Raw genomic sequence first — 25,510 nt, 5'->3', positions numbered from 1 at the left:
TTTTATTGTTTTTACTTCAAACTAGTCAGGGCTTGGGTGAATAACTTTCTTGTCTCAGTTAAAAAAAAATTTTAATTACCCTCTTCTGTTGAACAACCACAAAAGACATTATTGCGAAGGGCGCCTCCTAGTGTTTATTCAGAAGACTGCGAATGCTCTGTCTCAGTACTTCTTCATGACAGACGGGGAGGGGGAAGCAGAGAACTGTAAGCTCAGTATCCATCTTAAAGAGAAAATAGGAAAGAGAAATCGCGTCCCAGGGTTATCCCTCAAAAACGGTATCTTTTCCTCGTGATCCGTGCTTGGGAGCCCCAGGAGGGGGCTGTGTCATCGTCTGTAGGATGTCCCGACATGAGGGTAAGTGGAAAAATAGACGTCCTTAGCGTCGCAGACTGAGCACTGAAGCTTGCTAGCTAACATGCCATGTTTTGTATTGCAATGCATTGGACAGGGCTCATGATGGCGGCCACCATGAATTTTCAACCTTTTCTCAACCTCCTGATAACTGGGTGGAACCAGGCAGTTTTTCTTTAACGACAGTCTTCGAATTCATTAACAGTCATGTTTCAAAGAAGTCATACTTCTAGTGAGGGGCATTTTCTTATAGCGAGTTAGCTAATGCTAATTAGCGTGCTAACGCTAGCTAGCTAAACTGATGATGGTCCGACGGTTGCTAACTAGTTAGCTGGGACGTTAACTAGCAAGCTAACTAGCGTTCTTCAACGCTGTACACAGTAGTAGTAGCTAGTTTAAAGTGTCCAGACTTTGGTGAATGGAAGGGTGAATGCGTGGTATATTTTGGTATGGCCACAGATTGTTTTCATAGCTAGTTAGTTAACGACTTCGTGCTGAAATACTCAGTCACCAAGGTTTGGTCATTGAATGCACTGTCATCAAGGTATCGTTAGTTTGAGGCCCTCCGTCACAGTGGGCCAAACCTAGGCATGTATCTAACTAGTTTGCTAAACTAGCTAGCTAGTTAGCTAAACTAGCTAGCTAGTTAGCTAGCTCGTCTATGGTCACTCAATTATCTAACGTTAGCTACCTATTCTAATTAAACTCATTAACGTTAGCTAGCTAGTTAGGGTTATCGGAGCAGAAGAGTACCGTATAACAGCAAACTAGGTAACTGTAAGCAGAGTGAAGTTAGCTAACACAAGTTAGCTAAGGTTAGCCAGCTAGTTAGCCAAGTTAACTCTGTTAGAGCACGGATTTGGAGAACAACCAGTTTGATAGCTAGCCTTCTCTATCTGGCTTGCTAGACAGATTTGTTCACTTGTGCCATATTAGGTCTGGATGACTAGCCAGGTCAGGCTTTTTTCAAATGAGGGTAACGTTGTAGCTAACTAAGGATCATCATTTTTCACTTTAGACACGTTTCTGGTGAGGTTTGGAGAATAATTCATTTTAGTTGGGCTGCTGCAGAGGATCTGTGCAAATATTATGAAGGCCTGTTATGAAGTCAGTGAATTGGTGCATTGGCTAGCTATGTCAAAATGACATAGAGGTTCCAAATAGGATGTTTTTCTAGGCAGCACACCTTTATCCCTAGCCTGGTTGGGCTCTGTTCAGCTATTACATTCCACTCGTGTCCACTCTTGTCATTAGCAAAAGAGACTGGCCTTTCGGGAAATCTTCAAATATGAACATTCTATCATTAATGAGCTCTAGGAGATCAGAGGATTTAATACAAATTTGATAACCCTCACAGCTATCATCCAATCACAATGTTTATGCAAATTAGATTGATGGGAAAACGTTCTAACTTCATTCATATATTTGATTGGAAACATTCAAACATTGGACATTCTGTTGCTGGGAGAACAGCATTCCTGTTTATTACATTTTTACAAATGTGATCACCACAGAAGCTCTCGCCATTCAAACTTCTCTCCCAGTTCACTGTGAATAGCCTATTTTATATCCTGCAAGGTGCTTTTTTTCCCCCCCTCAAATAGATATATTTTTTTAGTTGCTCAAAATAAGTGAATTGCCAGGGAACTCACAATACGATATTATCACAATACTTAGGTGCCAATATGATATGTATTTAAATTATATATGTATTGCGATTTCATTGTCCAAACATATTTCTCACCATATGTCTGCTGCGGAGGGACAAGAGAGCTATGAGAGAACGAGTTTTGAGCAGTCATGGAAATAAGTGAGGAAAACAAATTGGCTCCCTATTTTAAAAAGATGGAGAACAAGCTATGAGGGAAAAATACTGGAGTTTTGGTGCAGGTACAGCCAACTAGCAGAAAAATAATATTGCGATATTGTCAAAACAATAAAATAAATAGTAAAATAATATCCCTATATGTCACTATTGATTTCCTCAGTGTTTTAACTACTTTGTCTGTTTGTTTCATATCTGCAATCATATCAGTCACAAATATAAATGACCAGTTTATGCTTCAAAACCAACTTTATAAGAGGTTTTAAAAATAGGTTCTATTTGACTCAAAATTCCATGACATACAGTAAGGCATTGTTGGCAGAATAGATGGATGCAGTTAAACATAAATATTTAAGTGATGATGCCAGTAAAGCCGGTGTTTGAATGATATGTTGGCACGGGTGTTCTTAGGCCGAAGACGAAGTCGAAAACACAGACTTCGAGGGCATTATCACATTATACAATGGGTTACCAAAATGTTCAAATAATGATTGACATATTTTCATTCAAAACTTTATTCATACTATTTCATCCATCCACAAGATATATATCGGTTTGGTTGCCAGAGACACGACCCAGTCATTAAGTCTATTTGTTCTGTGTCTATGAACGCAACCCAGTCGTTCGTTCTAGATGTTCTATTGCCATACCGGCTGGCAACGTTCTTTTCCCTTGCTTGCTTGCTTGCTTGCTAGCTAGTCAACTACGGCCAACGTACAGTCATGTCAAACAGTGCAGCCAGAATAACAGCTAAGTAGCTGCATTTGTTTAAATGTCACTAGAAAACAGCTTATTTCGATACATCCATAACTAGGATTGTACATTTTGGGGAATATACAGAGGTGGAAACTTTCCATGGGAATTAACAGGAATATATGGGAATTAACAGAAATATATGCAAATGAATACCATTTAAATGTAGATGTTTTTTGTATTGGATAAATGTAACGTATCATATGGAGACAGAAACATAAACATTTTACCTTATAAGTAGACATAATTGCAAATTATTACATCCTTCCAATAAAACAAAAACAATGTAGTTAGAAATTGAACTTCAATTAAATGAGTTGACTCTTCACATGGGATTATTTCACTGAACAAAAGAGAATATTGAATGATTCATCACATCTCCCAAAAATCTTTCAACATACATCTGTAAAATTATGGCACGACTGCCATATTGCATCTCCATCCCAAAGCCCTTGCTTGGAAGTGTACTTCACCAGACTGCCAAGAACCTTGCCCTCATCCAGGCCAAGGTGGTGAGACACGGTAGTGATGACACCATAGGCCTTGTTGATCTCTACACCAGACAGGATGCTCTTGCCAGCATACTTGGGGTCCAACATGTACGCTGCGGCGTGTGTGGGCTTCAGGCAGAAGTCTTCACGCTTTCTGATGTTTTTCAGAACTGCAGTTTCCTCTGCTTGGAGCAACAGTGCAGGGCAGTATGGATTTCTTCTCTTACATCTGCAAGCAGAGTCTGAAAATCGGACAGGTTGGCATTGTCTCCCTCAAACCGTGCAATGGCTACTGCTATAGGTTTCAGGAATTTCAGGCTGCTTACCACTCTCTCCAAAAATACATCATCCAGGAGGATCCTCTTGATGGGGCTGTCCATATCGGCAGACTGTGATATGGCCATTTCTTGGAGAGACTCCTTCCCCTCCCCAACGGGTCTTGCTGGGCAGCTACAATGTGTTCTTATTCTTCTCACTTTGCTTGGTGAGGTAGAGTGCTGCTATAACTTGATGACCTTTCACATACCTAACCATTTCCTTGGCTCTCTTGTAGAGTGTATCCATTGTTTTCAGTGCCATGATATCCTTGAGAAGCAGATTCAATGCATGAGCAGCACGGCCAATGGGTGTGATGTGAGGGTAGGACTCCTCCACTTTAGACCAAGCAGCCTTCATGTTCAGAGCATTGAATGTCACCAGTGCAAAAACCTTCTGTGGTCCAAGGTCATTGATGACTGCCATCAGCTCATTTGCAATGTAGAGACCGGTGTGTCTGTTGTCCCTTGTGTCTGTGCTCTTGTAGAATACTGGTTGAGGGGTGGAGATGATGTAGTTAATTATTCCTTGCCCACGAACATTTGACCACCCACCAGAGATGATTGCAATACAGTCTGCTTTCTCTATGATTTGCTTGACCTTCACTTGAACTCTGTTGAACTCTGCATCCAGGAAATTAGTAGATAAAGGATGTCTGGTTGGAGGGGTGTATGCTGGGTGAAGACCATTCAGAAATCTCTTCCAATACACATTGCCTGTGAGCATCAGAGGTGAACCAGTTGCATACACAGCTCGAGCAAGACATTCATCAGCATTTCTCTGACTACGTTCCTCCAGTGAGTCAAAAAAAACTTCTCATTCCAGGAGGACCATGAGCTGTTGCTATCGATAAGGTGTCTTATTCATCATTTTCACCTCAAATAGAAGTAAAGGGACTTTTGTCAGAGGTTGCTTGTTGTGAGCGCTGAGGGAACTTTATGCACTTTGCCAGATGATTCTGCATCTTTGTTGCATTCTTCACATATGATTTGGCACAGTATTTGCAAATGTACACAGCTTTTCCTTCTACATTAGCTGCAATGAAATGTTTCCACACATCAGATAGTGCCCGTGGCATTTTCCTGTAAAGATTAGAATAAAAAATCCAAATACAATTCCATGAACAGATAAATAGTTAAGCAGTTAGATTAACTTCTTACGGATAAAGCATCCCACCTCGACAACATCCGGTGAAATTGCAGAGCGCGAAATTACAGAAGTCGTAATATTAAACATTCATGAAAATACAAGTGTCATACATCATTTAAAAGCGTAACTTGTTAATCCAGCCGCTTTGTCAGATTTCAAAAAGGCTTTACGGTGAAAGCACACCATGCAATTATCTGAGGACAGCACCCCGCACACAAAAGCATTACATACATTTCCAACAAAGCCGAGGCGTCAAGAAAGTCAGAAATAGCGATAAAATAAATAATTTACCTTTGAAGATCTTCATCTGGTTGCAATCACAAGGGTCCCAGCTACATAACAAATGGTCCTTTTGTTCGATAAAGTCCTTCTTTGTATCCCAAAAAAGTATTTTCATTGGCGCACTTGACTCAGTAATCCACCGGTTTCCCTCGTTCAAAATGCATACAAATGAATCCCATAAGTTACCAATAAACTTCTTCCAAACATATCAAACAACATTCCTAATCAATCCTCAGGTACCCTAATATGTAAATAAACGATCAAATTTAAGACAGAGAATACCGGAGATAAATTATGAAATGCGCGCCCTCACCAGAACGCGCAACAAACGTTACAGCCAAAATGGGAGTCACTTACAAAAACTACAAATTCTAGCTCATTTTTCAAAAAACAAGCCTGAAACTCTTTCTAAAGACTTGACATCTAGTGGAAGCCCTAGGAACTGCAATCTGGGAGGACTTCCTTTTACATTCCCATTCCCAGCCATTGTAATCAGTGGTGAGCTGGGGGAAAAAAGAAATTCTGGATGGATTGTCCTCGGGTTTTCACCTGCCATATCAATTCTCTTATACTCAGACATTATTTTAACAGTTTTGGAAACTTTAGAGTGTTTTCAATCCAATACTATATGCATATCCTAGCTTCTGGGCCTGAGTAACAGGCAGTTTACTTTGGGCACCTCATTCATGCAAACTTCCGAATACTGCCACCTAGACCGAAGAAGTTAAACAACTACTTTGTAAAATATACACTGCTCAAAAAAATAAAGGGAACACTTAAACAACACATCCTAGATCTGAATGAAAGAAAAAATCTTGTTAAATACTTTTTTCTTTACATAGTTGAATGTGCTGACAACAAAATCACACAAAAATAATCAATGGAAATCCAATTTATCAACCCATGGAGGTCTGGTTTTGGAGTCACACAAAATTAAAGTGGAAAATCACACTACAGGCTGATCCAACTTTGATGTAATGTCCTTAAAACAAGTCAAAATGTGGCTCAGTAGTGTGTGTGGCCTCCACGTGCCTGTATGACCTCCCTACAACGCCTGGGCATGCTCCTGATGAGGTGGCGGATGGTCTCCTGAGGGATCTCCTCCCAGACCTAGACGAAAGCATCCGCCAACTCCTGGACAGTCTGTGGTGCAACGTGGCGTTGGTGGATGGAGCGAGACATGATGTCCCAGATGTGCTCAATTGGATTCAGGTCTGGGGAACGGGCGGGCCAGTCCATAGCATCAATGCCTTCCTCTTGCAGGAACTGCTGACACACTTCAGCCACATGAGGTCTAGCATTGTCTTGCATTAGGAGGAACCCAGGGCCAACCGCACCAGCATATGGTCTCACAAGGGGTCTGAGGATCTCATCTCGGTACCTAATGGCAGTCAGGCTACCTCTGGCGAGCACATGGAGGGCTGTGCGGCCCCCCAAAGAAATGCCACCCCACACCATGACTGACCCACCGCCAAACCGGTCATGCTGGAGGATGTTGCAGGCAGCAGAACGTTCTCCACGGCGTCTCCAGACTCTGTCACGTGCTCAGTGTGAACCTGCTTTCATCTGTGAAGAGCACAGGGCGCCAGTGGCGAATTTGCCAATCTTGGTGTTCTCTGGCAAATGCCAAACGTCCTGCACGGTGTTGGGCTGTAAGCACAACCCCCACCTGTGGACGTCGGGCCCTCATACCACCCTCATGGAGTCTGTTTCTGACCGTTTGAGCAGACACATGCACATTTGTGGCCTGCTGGAGGTCATTTTGCAGGGCTCTGGCAGAATTGCAACCCTCTGCATGCACAGTGCATTCTTCCATCACATGTGCCGTGCACTCAGTGCTTCTCCTGCTCCTCCTTGCACAAAGGCGGAGGTAGCGGTCCTGCTGCTGGGTTGTTGCCCTCCTACGGTCTCCTCCACGTCTCCTGATGTACTGGCCTGTCTCCTGGTAGCGCCTCCATGCTCTGGACACTACGCTGACAGACACAGCAAACCTTCTTGCCACAGCTCGCATTGATGTGCCATCCTGGATGAGCTGCACTACCTGAGCCACTTGTGTGTGTTGTAGACTCCGTCTCATGCTACCACTAGAGTGAAAGCACCGCCAGCATTCAAAAGTGACCAAAACATCAGCCAGGAAGCATAGGAACTGAGAAGTGGTCTGTGGTCCCCACCTGCAGAACCACTCCTTTATTGGGGGTGTCTTGCTAATTGCCTATAATTTCCACCTGTTGTCTATTCCATTTGCACAACAGCATGTGAAATTTATTGTCAATCAGTGTTGCTTCCTAAGTGGACAGTTTGATTTCACAGAAGTGTGATTGACTTGGAGTTACATTGTGTTGTTTAAGTGTTCCCTTTATTTTTTTGAGCAGTGTATATTTTAAAATGAAACATGTATGGAAACAGGTGAATTAACACTCCTCAGTTAGCAGGCTCAAGTAAGCTAAAACCCACATGGTAGCAAAAACTAGCTAGCAGAAATTGTTAGAAATGATTTAAAAACACTTTACTGTAGGCTACTAGTTAACAAGAAATCATGTATGTTATAAAAAAGATATTAATTCCACCCAGTATTGTAATCAAAACAGAAAGCATGTAGTCCTTGGCTCAGACAGTGTGCTAGTGTGGGCTCATTAGTGTGCAAGATCTTGAGAATCAGCTGTACATGTGATGGAAGAGTGCATGGCACATGAAGAGTGATGCAGAGGGTTGCAATTCTGTTGAATTGGGGATAGTTTAACCTCTATGGGCTTGCGTCTCACCTACTCAACAGCCAGTGTAATCCCGTGGCGCGTTATTCAAATTCCTCAAAAATGCAAAAACTTCAATTTTTCAAACATATGACTATTTTACACCATTTTAAAGATAAGACTCTCGTTAATCTAACCACACTGTCCGATTTCAAAAAGGCTTTACAACGAAAGCAAAACATTAGATTATGTCAGCAGAGTACCCAGCCAGAAATGATGATCTTCATCAGATGACAACCCTAGGACATTATGTTATACAATACATGCATGTTTTGTTCAATGAAGTTCATAAAAATGTTATTACCTTTGCTGTCTTCGTCAGAATGCACTCCCAGGACTTCTACTTCAATAACAAATGTTGGTTTGGTTCAAAATAATCCATAGTTATATCCAAACAGCGGCATTTGTTTGTGCGTTCAAGACACTATCCGAAAGGGTAAATAAGGGTGACGAGCATGGCGCAATTCGTGACAAAAAAATTCTAAATATTCCATTACCGTACTTCGAAGCATGTCAACCGCTGTTTAAAATAAATTTTTATGCCATTTTTCTCATAAAAAAGCAATAATATTCCGACCGGGAATCTGCGTTTAGGTAAACAGACGAAAGAAAATAAAGCATTCGGTCGACTCGGGCACGCGCCTAAGCCCATAGTACTCTGATCGGCCACTTGCCAAAAGCGATAAAGTGTTTCAGCCAGAGCCTGCCTCGATATCGTTCAGCTTTTTCCCGGGCTCTGAGAGCCTATGGGAGCCGTAGGAAGTGTCACGTTATTGCAAAGATCCTCAGTCTTCAATAAAAAGAGCCAAGATGAAACACAACTTGTCAGACAGGCCACTTCCTGCATGGAATCTTCTCAGGTTTTGGCCTGCCATATGAGTTCTGTTATACTCACAGACACCATTCAAACAGTTTTAGAAACTTTAGGGTGTTTTCTATCCAAAGCCAATAATTATATGCATATTCTAGTTACTGGGCAGGAGTAGTAACCAGATTAAATCGGGTATGTTTTTTATCCGGCCGTGTCAATACTGCCCCCTAGCCCTAACAGGTTAACCAAAATATGCCGTAAGACCTACAATTGCCTTATGTGTATCCCACAAAAAAGGTTCACTGTTATAAGCTAACCCTTTTGATGAATTTAAGCAAAATTCCCCAAATTCCCAGGCTTAACCTCTATGGGCAAGGCGGGACGAATTCGTCCCACCTACGTAACAGCCACCTGAATTCAGTGGCGCTATTTTTGAATCGTTTGAAATACTATTACTTCAATTTCTCAAACATATGACTATTTTACAGCTATTTAAAGACAAGACTCTCCTTAATCTAACCACACTGTCCGATTTCAAAAAGGCTTTACAACGAAAGCAAAACATTAGATTATGTCAGGAGAGTGCCCAGCCAGAAATAATCAGACACCCATTTTTCAAGCTAGCGTATAATGTCACAAAAACCCAAACCACAGCTAAATGCAGCACTAACCTTTTATGATCTTCATCAGATGACACACCTAGGACATTATGTTATACAATACATGCATGTCTGTTCAATCAAGTTCATATTTATATCAAAAAACAGCTTTTTACATTAGCATGTGACGTTCAGAAAAAGCATACTCCCCGCAAACTTCCGGGGAATTTACTAACAGTTTGCTAAATTACTCACGATAAACTTTCACAAAAAGCATAACAATTATTTTAAGAATTATAGATACAGAACTCCTCTATGCACTCGATATGTCCGATTTTAAAATAGCTTTTCGGATGAAGCACATTTTGCAATATTCTAAGTACATAGCCCAGCCATCACGGCTAGCTATTTAGACACCCGGCAAGATTAGCCTTCACCAAAATCCTATTTCCTATAAGGAAAATGTTCTTACCTTTCCTGTTCTTCGTCAGAATGCACTCCCAGGACTTCTACTTCAATAACAAATGTAGGTTTGGTCCCAAATAATCCATCGTTATATCCAAATATCCTCTGTTTTGTTCGTGCGTTCTAGACACTATACGAATGGTAAATAACGGTCGCGCGCATGGCGTGACAAAAAATGTCTAAATATTCCATTACCGTACTTCGAAGCATGTCAACCGCTGTTTAAAACCAATTTTTATGCCATTTATCTCGTAGAAAAGCGATAATATTCCGACCGGGAATCTGCAATAAGCTAAACAGCCGAATGAAATTTCTCCACGGGGGCGAATCGTGCACGCGCCTCATTCAATGGTCCTCTGATCGGCCACTTGGATAAGGCGATAATCTGTTTCAGCCAGAGGCTGCCTCGTCATCGTTCAGGTTTTTCCCGGGTTCTGAGAGCCTATTGGAGCCCTGGGAATTGTCACGTTACAGCTAAGATCCTTACTCTTCAATAAACAGATGCAAGACGCACGACTCCTTGTCAGACAGGCCACTTCCTGCATGAAACCTTGTCAGGTTTTTGCCTGCCATAGGAGTTCTGTTATACTCACAGACACCATTCAAACAGTTTTAGAAACTTTAGGGTGTTTTCTATCCAAACCTGAACAATAATATGCATATTCTAGCTTCTGAGTTGGTGTAGGAGGCAGTTAAAAATGGGCACATATTTTTTCCAAAATTCTCAATACTGCCCCCTAGCCCAAACAGGTTAACTTCCCATGGAAAAATTCCGGAAAGTTTCCGACCCTTTGCAACCTTATCTATAACAATGAGCTAATGATGAGCGATTTCACCTGGCATCGAAAATGTGGTCTCTCGTCAAGACACTTGTTCAGAGGAGCTAGGCAAAAATATAGCTAACACAATCACTTCAAACTGAAGATGGAAAGACTGCAAACTAGCTGCATTTCTTTTCATTTTAACTGTTTTCTATTGATATGTCTTTGTATATACCCATAAAGGTTATGCTGATTAATGATTTCGATTGGCTGAGAAAAGCTGCCTGTCTGTTTTTCTTGTCCCGACCCCTGCACATTCATTGCTATGGTATTGAAACAGTGTTGCAAATGTCAGAGACTAACAACAAGGTTTATACACATCTACGCTATTGAAAACCAATTGCTAGTCTAAAAGAATTGGGGAATAATGTCTAGATACTTTTTACAGTGGAGATCAAGTTTATAAATTGTCTGGCTGGGCTGAGGAGACCGTGGATTCCGCAGTGAGATGGAACAGAGTAAATTGGCATTTCAACGTCATAGCTTTAGCCGGTGGTAACTTGTGGAATAGACCTCCGGCTACGCAATCAGCGTCCAGGATTAGACCCACCCATTGTGTAAAATTCACCAATACATGTCTTGGTAGTCCCAAAACTATTGAGATCAGCTGACCTGGTACATTGTTTGCTGCTGCCACCCATTTGGGATGCACCGTCAAACATCAGGCCCGCGGGCTGAATAGGACACAGAAGCAAGTATAAATGAGTCAACAGTCATCTACTTTATGAAATTAGACTGATGCACTCGCATCGGTTAATTCCACTTCAGTTGCAGTTTTATTTACTGCAGTGTCTATTAATTGTTCAAACACACGGCCGCTTTCCCATTTTATATTGCTATAGAATTTTCACAAATGCCTTACTATATGACATAACCAAACTTTCTATGAATTTATGAAAATGACCATATGTAAGTGCTTGCTTGTCAGAAGAAGGAAAGTGTCATTCTTCCTGGGGGGGTGACTGAACGGATTTTAATAAGATTTCAAGTTGCTAAAATGCTGTCAGTTCCACTTTTTAATAAGAGAGGAGTCATGATAATCAGCATATGTGCGAGGAATGACAACAGGTGCCAGTTTTACATTACTTTCCCCATTAATGGACTGCCGAGTGGCACAGCGGTCTAAGGCGTTTCATCTCTGTGAAAGAGGCGTCACTACAGTCCCTGGTTTGAGTCCAGGCTGAATCACATCCGGCTGTAATTGGGAGTCCCATAGGGCGGCGCACAATTGGCCCAGCGTCGTCCGGGGTAGGCCGTCATTGTAAATAAGAATTTGTTCTTAACCGACTTGTCTAGTTAAATAAATTAAATAAATAAAAATATGGGATGCAAACGTAGCTCGATTTTAATCTTGTAGGCTAATATTTTCTGTATCATTGTTTCTCTCTCATTACGGAGGCCTCTCAAGCCACTTTGAACAACGTGATCTTGCATTGACACTACCTTCTCACAAGGGAATGACTGCAGCAGGTTGTAACGGTATTCACACAGTCGGTATTAGATAGAATGTTGCGACCCTACCTACCTGTGGGGAAATCAACCTGTTGTTGCTTAGATTACCCCATTGGCTCACAGCCAAAACTTTTCTTTTTAAAATGACATTTTTCTTGTAATCTATTTATTTGTTTTAGTCAATTACAAAACTACATTAAGAAAAGTACAACATGTCTAAAGATTACTTTAAAAAATGTCCTGCTCCCTAGCGTTCTTACTACTTAGAAAAACGTAATATTGTAGGGCTACTGACTGGAACGTTAAGTTAGCCTAGACCAACAACACAAATGGACTATACAGCTACAAGTAGTGAGTGGCGTTAAATGTCTGACCTGTAATATGTTTTCTACACACATAGCTACGTGTAGCCTACTTGAACACGGCGTCCCACACCGAATAGTCTGAAGCCACAGGGCTCTTCTCGCAGGCTCTATTTCCCTACGTGGGAGTATTGCGAACCTTAGGTTGGGATTTTTTTTACTTGGCTACATGTACATTGAACAACACAGCAGCTTTTCCGTCTACCAATCAGCAACTGTGCCGTAAATCCCGGCTGCATATTGAGATTGCGGAAAGGCCAGCAGCCTCTTTGGCAAATGACAGGAGTGGAATGTTAGCTAAAAAGACTGGTACCCAGGCTACTTTTATCCGGAGTCCAGACAAGCATTGCATAGGGACAATTCCACAGTAGGAGTGACACGGAAACCAATGATTGCAAAGTTTGAAAAAAATGTCAATTACTTTAACATTTTACTTGAACAGTGCAGGTACAAAGTTTGGTAACAGAATGATGGCACAAACCGTCGTTCTGTGGTGTGAAAGACACCGTTTTGCAAGTGTAACGAGATTTTCTATTGGGTAAATTGCTTGAGAAAAGCAACGTTTTGCAACAGGCCTCATTTATAAACGATTGCGTACGTACAAAATATGCCCCAAAACATGCGTGCACCAGTTTTCACGCAAAAGTTGGCATTTATAAAAACTGAACTTGACCTGAGAATGTGGTTATCCTCCCACAAACTTTAGATCATGCATACGTACAGTTTCTAGTGGTTGAAGTATTGCTTTGCAAGAAGGCAAATGAGAGTGCAAATGGGGAATAAATGATGACTTATACATAACAAAAAAACAACATGTAGCTAAATATAATAAGATGCAATAATTTGCTGTTCGTGAGAAACTATTTATTTTATCTTTTGTATTCATCTATTTCCAATTAAAATTCCTCACCTTTTCTGACTGTGATGGTTTCATACTCGTGAAATAGCCTATAGGCCTTCAACAAGGGACGAATGGTAGCCTATCCTAACATCTCTGGTTTAATTGGACCCACTTCACAGCAGTAAATAGATAAGCTACCGGTATTTAAAGTATTTTGCTCTATGTGATGCTAAACACAGTTTAACGGTAGAACAGACGGTTCTCCTTTCCCATTGACATTTTGTAGGCTACGTCTGAATACTGTAATGTCAAATTTCTCGAGTAGCCAAGACACTATTTCATTTAAACCTAAATATATCATAACCGTTGCACCTTTTCTAGCCACGATGAGTTCATATTCGGAGTAGCCATACAACAAATTAGCATGCTCGTCTCATTTAATTGGGCCTATTAGATAGGCTATTATCATTGAATGTTTTCTCTATTCATCTGAAAGGGATTTATAACATATAGTATAGTTTAACAGGTGAACAGACAGTTGATATTTTTAGCGTTAAATTGTAGGCTACAACTGTAAGTAGACCTATTATAGTAAAAAATAAAAATCCAGAGTAGACAATATTTAAGAATTCGCGGGCAGTGCAGCATATTTAGGTTCAGGAGAAAGTAAATGCAAAAACATTATTGAATTAAATTATATGTTTAGAGGTTCACAGCAATGTGCAATTGTTTTCGTATTTCAGAAACAGCGAATGTCACTGCAAAAAAAAAAAAAAAAAATCTGCCAACACATTTGATCATGTTCGCTATTGGTATTTCCTTTTAGATATTCTGTTTTGGCCTAATTCCAATACTTCCAAAGTATTCAGCAAAAAGGGGGATTATTGTAACCATGAAAGGTGAATGATGGACGTTATTCAGGCGGCGTTATAATGCTCGTTCACGCGCGCACAGTTTTACGACAGGTCTGATTTATAACAGGAAACATGCATATGTAGTCATTTCAGGAATAGCGCCCGCAGATATTTAGTATAAAATGTGTGCAACGGTTATAAATGAGGCCCCTGGCCTCGGAGTAGTGTAGCAAGGGGTGTAATTCATTTGGTACCATTTTCCATCAGCGCTTGATTGTCATCAAAGGATGGGGAAGTCAGCTGCTGTTGTCGTCATCACAGAGCAAGGGCATATTCTCAAATTGAAAATGTTGAGAATCCAGACAATTGAATGACCAATCTGTATAGAAGTTCTCATACATGTCTGACTGTATGTGAGCAAGGAACAGCGGCATAGCCTAACCTTTTCCTTTTTCACTTCCTACACTTTTGTATCAGTTTTGTCAGTTGCCTAAGGAGTGATAGGCCTATGTGGTAAATGCCTTGGCTTTATAACAGTGGTGAAATTGTATGATAAAAGCAGTAGTAACAAAGTGAAGGTGGTGGTTATAGCAGTTTAGATCATTTCCTCCTTCAGACAGGCGTTATGAGATGATGACAAAGGGCACAAAGGGACAGGAAGCGGACAATGGTGTGTCTTTTTTAAAATTGTTCTTTTATTTTCACTTCGTCTACGTGCTCTGTTTATGTTCTCCAGATCATCTCTTTTGTCTGTCTTTTTGCTCTTTAGGCCTGCTTAGTTTATTACATTGTAATATAAAGCCCGGGCAACAAATGGGGGGGAAAAAATGACATACAAATGCATAAGAGCAGATAAGATGGGGCACTATTATTCAGTGCCAGCCAGGTACACACACACTGGCATACCTTAATGACTTGCTGCTGACTTTTAGGTGGATTGTCTTCTCGGTTGGCATTTGTGGATTAGTGTCAGTGCCAAAGACGTGCTGTTGAGTATCAGCCAGCCTAGGAGCAGATTGTACTATCTTTTTCTCTCCCTCTCTCCTCCTCTCTCACTCTGGTCGTAGGCCTACTCCACTAGACCACGCTATCAGGTATGCAATTAGCCTGTATGTTGACATTCAGTCCTCCCCCCTTGTTTTGCAGGTGTGAGCTGTGACGCGTGTTTAAAAGGGAACTTCAGAGGGCGCCGGTACAAGTGTTTAATTTGCTACGACTACGACCTGTGCGCGTCGTGCTACGAGAGCGGCGCCACCACAACGAGACACACGACAGAACACGCCATGCAGTGTATATTAACCAGGGTAGACTTTGGTAAGGACATTTGCTGCGTAGATGAAACATTTGACATTTATAACAGGAGTTTTTTCCTGAACCACGTGGCCCAAGCAGGGCTTGGAGTTCTTGGTCAGGAAAAACACCTTGCCCTAATTGTATTTTATGTAAACCGTTTGTGTTATGATGATAACAGTGACTCTAAAGATGGATTGTTTTCTTTGCAGACCTGTATTACGGCGGTGAGGCCTTCTCAGTAGAGCAGCCCCAGAGCTTTTCTTGTCCTTACTGTGGTAAAATGGGATACACAGAGACATCCCTACAGGAGCATGTCGCCTCAGAGCATACAGAGACCTCCACAGAGGTGGTGAGTGGACACATCATCCTAGTGTTTCATCTAGCTTTACTAAGATGGGAAGGACCGTTCCCCCAGTCTAGCTCTGTTGCCCTTTTGTTTAAAAAAAAAAAGTGTCCTCCATTGGTTTCAATAGAATGTTTTGGCGTTTACGTCCTCCTCTAAAAATCTATGGGAAAGATTGTAGCCAATGACCTCATACATCCAGCTTAGATTCCAGGGCTCATGGACGCATTAACACAATTCACAAATGATTATTTTACAACTGATGCTTGTCAATAACTTGAGTGGTCAGTTGAATATATCCAGAGGGTGTTTACCGCTTGCTTTATTTCAGATCTGTCCAATATGTGCTGCGTTGCCGGGCGGGGACCCCAATCATGTGACCGACGACTTTGCTGCTCATCTCACACTAGAACACAGAGCACCTAGAGATTTAATATCTTTTTAATGCAGCTGTTCTCTGTCTGCGTGTGTCTGCTTCTGCGCGTGTGTGTACACCATTGTGGGCGGGGTGTGTATTATTTATGATTATTCCAAGTACTTGCGAACCCTTTCAACTCTGCTCCTTAACCTGCCTGGTTTACGATGAGTCCAGCGGCGTCCGGCACGTGCGTCGGATGTTCCACCCCGGTCGCGGGCTGGGCGGTCCCAGGGCACGCAGGACCAACATGCACTTTACTAGCAGCTCCACCGGGGGGCTCTCCTCCTCACAGAGCTCCTCGTACTCACCCAGTAACAGGGAAGCCATGGACCCCATAGCAGGTGAGCAGTGCACCTGGTCTGACCAGTCTCTGTCTGTATAGTTAACGACAAGGAGGGTCTTTCCCATTTGAGATTGATAGAGAATCTGGTTGTCTGCTCTTTACTCCCTGATCTGTGTTCACTTCTGGTGTATTGGAGTCACTTGAATGTTGACTTCAGTGGTTATCTTCATACGAGATCAGGGCCATAGCCATTACGTCTCATGAGACGTAATGGCTATGGCCATGATCTCGTATGAAGTATAACCCACAGTCATAGCGCCGTGCCTCTTTTCTGTGACAATCTTACTGTATCACATTCACCTGTCTCTACTGGAGCCTAGTTGTAAACTATTAATCTCACTAGAAGAAACTCAGAACACACTTCTTCATCTCTCCTCCCACAGAGCTGTTGTCTCAGCTGTCGGGCGTGCGGCGCTCGGCGGGCGGCCAGCTCAACTCGTCGGGCCCGTCCGCATCTCAGCTGCAGCAGTTACAGATGCAGTTGCAGCTGGAGCGCCAGCAGGCCCAGGCGGCCCGGCAACAGCTGGAGACGGCCAGGAACACCACGCGACGCTCCAATCCCGGCGGCAACATCAGCGCCACCATCCCCCCGCCCAGCGCCGTCGCCAACTCGGCTGGCGTGGCTGAGAGCAACCCCATGGCCTCCCACAGCTCTCAGTTCCTGCTCACACGGTGAGTTGGTCCCTCTGAGGTGTACATGTGAACAGAGGCTTTTAAAAATAATTTTTTACTTGACTATTCTAAATGGAAGGCTCTGTACACACACACTGTTCGCTGTTACTGCTATCAGGCCCCAGGCGTTGAATGCCCCGAGTGGCAGGATCTGCTCTGTCCCCTCCGCCCTTGCATGGTATCTCCCACCGAGTCTCCCTCCTCTTGTTCTCTCCACACCCATAGACTCACAGGTCTCCTCCCCTACTACCCTTTTTCGATACTACAACATGAAAAACAGTTTGGTACTAGAATTCTGTTCGTTTTGGTTCTTCTATCGAATGTCTCACGTTTGGAAATCAACCAATTGTTTATCAAATGAAAGAGTTTATCATAAGGCATAAACAGAATGCATCAGTGATTCGTATTCCCTGCAACTTTCTGAAGAGGCGACGGCATGGGAATGCCCGTTTTTTGTGTGTGGTGCGCGTGTTCACCACTTTGTGTATCCGTTAGCGTTGCCGAATAAATCAGACTGTGATACCAGTTCTTGGTATAAAGCCTGCAGCAACTTGGAAAGTGTCCTTACAAGCCAGAATGTTGAATAAAATTAAATTTGAACTTACTCTACAGATTCTGTTGGTCCTTCAGTGGGTCGAAATTTGAGACCTTATATCCACTGGAAAGTATTATTCGCCTGACTTTTTAGAGCGCCGGTACTGCCGTTGTAATTTGTATACCTGGCACATGTGCAAAACCATGTAAACACTAGTGATCGGAGAAAAAATTGATAGTAGTTTTGGGACAGAATTATATCGATATTTGACTTCCGAGTATTGATTTGACTTACCAAAACGCCAGTACATTTCATCCTATAGCTTGTTCTACATCTTTTTAAATAGCTAGTCATGTTTCCAGCTCTTATTTCCCTGACTGATCAAACTCGTTTTTTCATGCTCTTTGTCTCGCTGCAGCAAACCTAAAATGTGCGATATGTTTGGAACGTCAATCGCAATAAATTTGCAGTATGGAATTCCAATACATATAGAATCGTGAAAATCGCATTACATACCTAAGTATCATGATAATATCGTATTGTGAGGTCCCTGCCAATTCCCAGCCATAGTAAACACCTGCAGGACTTCGGTTTGTGTGCATGCGGAAAATATTCACATTTTGTTACTTTAGACTTATTATAAAATGGATTACATTTTTTTTTATGCTCAATCTACACACAACACCCCATAATGCCAAAGCGAACACAGGTTTAGACATTTTTGATAATGTATTAAATATTTAAAAAATGGAATTACCTTACTTACATAAGTATTCAGACCCTTTGCTATGAGACTTGAAATTGAGCTCAGGTGCATCCTGTTTCCATTGATCATCCTTGAAATGTTTCTACAACTTGATTGGAGTTCACCTGTGGTAAATTAAATTGATTGGACATGATTTGGAAAGGCACACACCTGTCTAGATAAGGTCCCACAGTTGACAGTGCATGTCAGAGCAAAAACCAAGCTATGAGGTCGAAGGAATTGTCTGTAGAGCTCCGAGACAGAATTGTGTCGACACAGATCAGGGGAAGTGTACCAAAAAATGCCAGCATTGAGGTCCCCAAGAACACAGTGGCCTCAATGATTCTTAAATGGAAGAAGTTTGTAACCACCAAGACTCTTCCTAGAGCTGGCGCCCAGCCAAACTGACCAATTGGGGGAGAAGGGCCTTGGTCAGGGTGGTGACCCAAGAACCTCACTTAGAGCGCTCCAGAGTTCCTCTGTGGAGATGGTAGAACCTTCCAGAAGGACAACCATCTTTGCAGCACTCCACCAATCAGGCCTTTATGGTAGTGGCCAGACGGAAGCCACTCCTCAGTAAAAGGCACATAACAGCCTGCTTGGAGTTTGCCAAAAGGCAAACTCAGATCATGAGAAAAAATATTATTTGTTCTGATGAAACCAAGATTGAACTGTTTGGCCTGAATGGCAAGCGTCACTTCTGGAGGAAACCTGGCACCATCCTTATGGTGAAGCATGTTGTTGGCAGCATCATGCTGTGGGGATGTTTTTCAGCAGCAGGGACTGGGAGACTAGTCAGGGTCGAGGGAAATATGAACGGAACAAAGTACAGAGAGATCCTTGATGAAAATCTGCTCCAGAGCTCTCAGGACCTCAGACTGGGGTGAAGGTTCACCTTCCATTAGGACAACAATCCTAAGCACACAGCCAAGACAATACAAGAGTGGCTTTGAGACAAATCTCTGAATGTCCTTGAGTTGCCCAGCCAGTGCCTGGACTTGAACCCGACCGAACATCTCTGAAGAGACCTGAAAATAGCTGTGCAGCGATGCTCCCCTCCAACCTGACAGAGCTTGAGAGGATCTGCAGAGAAAAATGGGAGAAACTCCCCAAATACAGGTGTGCTAAGCTTGTAGCGTCATACCCAAGAGGACTCAAGGCTGTAATTGCTGCCAAAGGTGCTTCAACAAAGTACTGAGTAAAAGGTCTGAATACTTATGAAAATGTCTTTTTTTTTTTATATAAAAATATTTTTAATACATTTGCCGAAACATCTAAACCTGTTTTTGCTTGGTCATTATGGGGTATTGTGTGTGTGTGTGGATTTATGAGGGGGAAAAAAACTATTTAATCAATTTTAGAATAAGGCTGGAACTTTTACGACGTGGAAAAAGTCAAGGGTTCTGAATACACTATACTTTGTCTTGTCCACACGTTTTAGGTCACGAGCAAACTAATCTGGAGACCCGCGTTTTGAAGTCGGTTTAATAATACATTTTTGTGGAAATTTTGTCTCAAATGTTTAACCCACTGATGGCCCAACCCCACAGACAATCGTCAGAGTAAGTTCCAATATAATTTTATTCAATATTTGTGACAGGTGAGACTTTAGTTTTTTTTCTATGTAAATGACTGTACACAATTGGGACTACCATTAGCGATGCTAATGATAACTGTCTTCGGGTAGATGTGAAGGCTTTCCCAAAAACATTCTCAATTAAAAGTTAACTACAAAGTAGGCTGTGTCTACCTGGCAGAATCCTGATTATTTGCATCAATCCAGTGGCCATTTGTTCTGCAAACTCCATCACAGGATCAAATGCAAATATTATTTTTTTCTCACTGGCCAAAACTCTAATGGCAAAAACAGAATTTCTAATGGCCCGGACATGGTGTGATTTTATTCGTATTTTTTCATGCAGGGCATATAGCACGTGACAAACTCCTTCCGCTGAGGGCCGAGTGTCTGCCTGTTTTCACTCCACCCTTGTGCTTGATTGATGAATTCAGGTCACTAATTAGTAAGGAACTTCACTCACCTGGTTGTCTAGGTCTTAATTGAAAGGAAAAAACTAAAACCTGCAGACACTCGACCCTCCGTGGAATGAGTTTGACACCCCTGGCATGCTTCTCGCTATATTCAGCTACTAATAGGCTATATTTGGCTATTATATGTATTTTAAAATGCTGTGTAATATAATTTAGAAATGCAAGTCATTGCTTTATCCTTCAGCATTGCCTATTAATTATTCATTTTTTCTGAAGTATGTCATTTGAGAGAGAGAATTCGACATCTCAAGTAGGACGATGCCTCTTTAAAGGGTTAGAGACACTCCAAGAAGTCTTAATATCTATAGGTACTTAACTGCCGACACTGGGTAGGGGTGCTAACTTTTTGTTGTTCACACAGCCGTTTAACCACAGATGAAATAAATACTCCAGACCACAAGGTGGCAGTAGCTTGTTTTGTATTTTGCCAGCGTTAGAAAACTGATAGCTAAATAGCAAGCTGTGCAAATGTTGTTGCTAGTTAGCTAGAATTGTTAGTAAGCCCTTGTGGCCATCTGGCTAGTATCAACAACTATACTGAACAAAAATATAAACACAACATAAAGTGTTGGTCCCATTTTAATTTCTCTACCATAAGCCGCCTCCCAACTGCAGACAACTTGTAACCCCGCCAGCCCAGGACCTCCACATCCGGCTTCTTCCCCTGAGGAGGGGGAGGGGGGTACTCAGGACTATTTCTGTCTGTAATAATGCCCTTTTGTGGGGGAAAACTCATTCTGATTGGCTGGGCCTGACTCCCCAGTTCGGTGGACCAGGCTCATGGCTGCCCCCTTGCCCAGTCATGTGAAATCCATAGATTAGGGCCTAATGAGTTTATTTCAATTGACTGATTTCCTTCTATGAACTGTAAAGCATCTTTGAAATTGTAGCATGTTGCATTTATTTTTGTTCAGTGTCGGTAACTAGCACCATTATAATTAAATCAAAATGGATTAAAAAAATTATAAAGCAGCCAAGAGTCAGTGTAGATGCGAGCTAGCACGTGCTACTGCATATGGTGACGCTAACGTTAGCTAGTAAGCGAACTGGCACTGACAGTATGAGAGAATGGAGAATGATTATTTCTTCATCATGCTAGATAGCTAGCTTAGTAAAAATAAAGACTTGCGCTAGAAAAAAGGTGCATTATGCAGCTTTGTTTTGATTAAAACAATTCTGATGAACTGGGGGTGGATTACACCGGGAAAAGTGCCCTCTTTTTCCATTTTTATTTTTGTCACTCCCGTCTGCTCCCCCACGTGGAGGTTCATGCTCTTTGATTGGCTCAAAGTCAAGTTGTCGACCACTACCGAGCATTGCGATTCTACAAGTAATGCTGGGCATACACTACACGGCTTTTAAAATGCTAACAACTTGGAAGTGCTCACATTTCCTCATTTCCTTGTCCTAAATGTTTCATTCCATCCATCCTCAACCCCAGGACGTGGGTGCTCGCATTACACGATGATTCCTTATTTAATCCTGCCTTGCGTTTCTCGATTGTTGTAGGAAAAAAATGCTGACACGCAAACATTGAGCTGCTTTATTAGTGTGCAAATTATTATTTGCAGAAACGTCAACAAATTTACGGAGGACAGATTATGGACTTAATTTCATATTATCTTTTTGGTTTCTGTCATAGTAGTTCGCAGATGTAATATTGGTGGAGTATGTTTTGCATGGAGATTTAACCTAAGGACCAATGGAAAGGTCTAAAATGAGCAAACTGGGCCATGTAAAACTAACTCGCCCATTGAAAAGGCAGCCACGTTCTCTCCACAGCTCCATCAATCAGTCTTCCATCACCTCGGTCCACATGGTACGTGTTGTTGCTCGATTTTTCCTATACCTAAAAAGCAATGTGGACTTAGAACATTCAATTTTGTTTTTCTATTAAAAAAAGTGTGGGAAAATCATTTCTCCCCGCTTTTTTTGTCGTGGGGTCGAGTATCGTGATGCTAACCTTGGTATCAAAGTCTCTAAATTCTATTATGACAACACTACTGCAGTAATCCCTGCCTCTGCTTGGTGCTAACCAGTTCCCCTCTTTGTCCTGCTACAGGTTAAACGAGCCCAAGATGTCGGAGGCGGAGCGGCAGGTGCTGGAGGGCGAGCGCGCCGACCGCAGCCTGTTTGTTCAGGAGCTGCTGCTGAGCACGCTGATGCGCGAGGAGAGCTCTTCCTCGGACGAGGACGAGCGGCGAGATTTCGCCAGCTTTGGGGCAATGGGCTGCGTGGATATCATGCCTTTAGACGTGGCCCTGGAGAATCTCAACCTCAAGGAGAGCGGTACAGGCGGTTACGGCAGCAGCTCGAGGAGCTCTAAGGAGCCTCCACCGCCTCCTCTTTGATGATATCCCAGCACCACGCAGACTTTGTCCTCTGTGCTGCCACTGCCAGTGATGGGTGGGTGGGGCAGCAGGCTGTATTTTGGTTTGTTTTTTGGTGATTGTACTTTCAGGTCTGTCACCTTTGTTACATTGTGTACAACCATAAAAAAGGAGAGTGGGAGCGATTGGGGAAAGTGCAAGTGGATGAGTGCGCAGCGCTGAGCGAGCGATGGAGAGAAAATAAATATATAAATATATATAAAAAGTTGATAATCACATAATTTTTCTTTAGCAGGTCAGCATTAGGTAGCCGTGGCAGACCTCTGCTTCCTGTTCTCATGCAAAAGGGTCCTTATAAATACTCCACATTCAAAAACTGAAGAGGGATCAGACACCCTCTGATGAAGCTGCTGTGTGTATTTATGACTTAACTAATAAAGTGCTTGAATGGTTTACCATAACTACTGCATGAGGTTCTTTGCAGCGTGCATGACTTTTAATGACCTTATCGTCATTAAAAAGCTAAAAAAAAATAAAAAATATCCCAAAGCTTTTTATCTTCAACCGTTTTAAAAGGGTTACATGATTTGAGTTTTTCCGAAAAATTTAATATCACCAAAAAACTGACATGCTGAAAAGTTTAGGAACTTTTACAACTTTTTTATTTTTAATAGAAAAAAAGCAACATATTGGAATCTGTTGTAGCTTTTAAAAAGAAAACAATGCAATGTGTTTGTCTCTCAGCTCCGGTTTGTCCTTCCCTCTCTGTGACACCATCGTCTGAATATAACAACTTGCTGCACTAAAGTCAACTCAAGACGTCTGCATTTACTTAGCAGATGATAAAATAATACAGTACTAGGAGCAGAAAAACAAGATCTTGCCTCTGACATTTTTCCTAGATGTTTTAGTGATAAGCGGTGTGTAACCACCAGATGTAGTTTCTACTTTATGCACCTGTACAGAAGAACTAGTCTCTCCCATTCTCATCGATCGCACTCAACTCTGCTCCTCTGCCATCTCTCTGCTTCTGTAGGCCCAGACTCCCTCCCTACATTAATTTGTATTTCTTCTCCTTGTTGAGGAAGGGGAGCTCGGGACTCCACATTGCAGGCATTGTTTTTTGTTCCACTTATAAAAAAGAAAAGATACGTTCAGATTTTGTTTTTCAGCTGAAGATAGCACCTTCTATTTATTCTTTTTTTTTTTCTCTCTCTCTCTGATTCTAATAAGCCTTGTAATGAATCATGCCGCCTCCATGCCTATACTCTTATACTCTATGTAAAATACAATGAGATGTATATTGAATTTGTGCGTTAACTTTCATAATGGTTCTAGGACATGGGCAGACTTTGTTTTTTTTTAATGTAAATTTAGAATACTACAATAAACTGCGCACAGCTTTTGATGAAACGAAGCACCTCCCTCTTGATCTGTATGATGACGTGTTATTCGGCTACGGTATAGGGTTTTTCACACTGCTGAGCTGTACCAAGCTGTACTGGTTGCGCAGCCACCATAGTTCCCGGAACCGTGCTGGAAAGGACAATGTGAAAAGAAATGTAACAAACCCTTACCCAGTACAGTTTGGTTATGGTCTGCACATAATTGTGAAAAGTGTATTCCGGGGTGTAGAAGGGGTTTACATACACCTTAGCCAAATACATTTAAACTCAGTTTTTCACAATTCCTGACTTTTAATCCTAGTAAAAATTCCCTGTCTTAGGTCAGTTAGGATCACCACTTTTATTTTTTTTTAAATGTGAAATGTCAGAATAATAGTGGAGAGAATTATTTATTTCATCACATTCCCAGTGGGTCAGAAGTTTACATACACTCAATTAGTATTTGGTAGCATTGCCTTTAAATTGCTTAACTTGGGTCAAACGTATTGGGTGGCCTTCCACAAGCTTCCCACAATAAGGTGGGTGAATTTTGGCCCATTCCTCCTGACAGAGCTGGTGTAACTGAGTCAGGTTTGTAGGCCTCCTTGCTCGCACATGCTTTTTCAGTTCTGCCCACACATTTTCTATGGGATTGTGGTCAGGGCTTTGTGATGGCCACTCCAATAGCTTGACTTTGTTGTACTTAAGCCATTTTGCCACAACTTTGGAAGTATGCTTGGGGTCATTGTCCATTTGGAGGACTCATTTGCGACCAAGCTTTAACTTCCTGACTGATGTTTTGAGATGTTGCTTAAATATATCCACATAATTTTCCTTCCTCGTGGTGCCATCTATTTTGTGAAGTGCACCAGTCCCTCCTGCAGCAAAGCACCCCCACAACATGATGCTGCCACCCCCGAGCTTCACGGTTGGGATGGTGTTCTTCGGCTTGCAAGCCTCCCACTTTTTCCTCCAAACATAAGGATGGTCATTATGGCCAAAGAGTTCTATTCAGACCAGAGGACATTTCTCCAAAAAGTACGATCTTTGTCCCCATGTGCAGTTGCAAACCATGGTCTGGCTTTTTTTATGGCGGTGTTGGAGCAGTGACTTCTTCCTTGCTGAGCGGCCTTTCAGGTTATGTCGATATAGGACTCGTTTTACTGTGGATATAGATACTTTTGTCCATGTTTCCTCCAGCAACTTCACAAGGTCCTTTGCTGTTGTTCTGGGATTGATTTACACTTTTTGCACCATCTCTAGGAGACAGAAC

General features: G+C 42.0%; 1 protein-coding gene across 1 annotated transcript; it reads left to right on the top strand.

Moving 5' to 3' along the window:
- The first annotated feature begins 192 nt into the window (after window positions 1-192).
- yoy6 (ZK652.6) lies at window positions 193-24,269 on the top strand. Its single transcript, NM_001165309.1, is given in 7 exon segments — window positions 193-357; window positions 15,271-15,438; window positions 15,627-15,766; window positions 16,092-16,193; window positions 16,342-16,519; window positions 16,905-17,193; window positions 22,585-24,269. Coding segments are annotated over 7 exon segments (1,182 nt in total). The 5' UTR covers window positions 193-341; the 3' UTR covers window positions 22,874-24,269.
- Window positions 24,270-25,510: the final 1,241 nt, after the last annotated feature.

This window comes from Salmo salar, chromosome ssa01 (genome assembly GCF_905237065.1).
Source record: "Salmo salar chromosome ssa01, Ssal_v3.1, whole genome shotgun sequence".
NCBI classification, from domain to species: Eukaryota; Metazoa; Chordata; class Actinopteri; order Salmoniformes; family Salmonidae; genus Salmo; species Salmo salar.
This window is presented reverse-complemented; position numbering and strand designations above follow the sequence as displayed.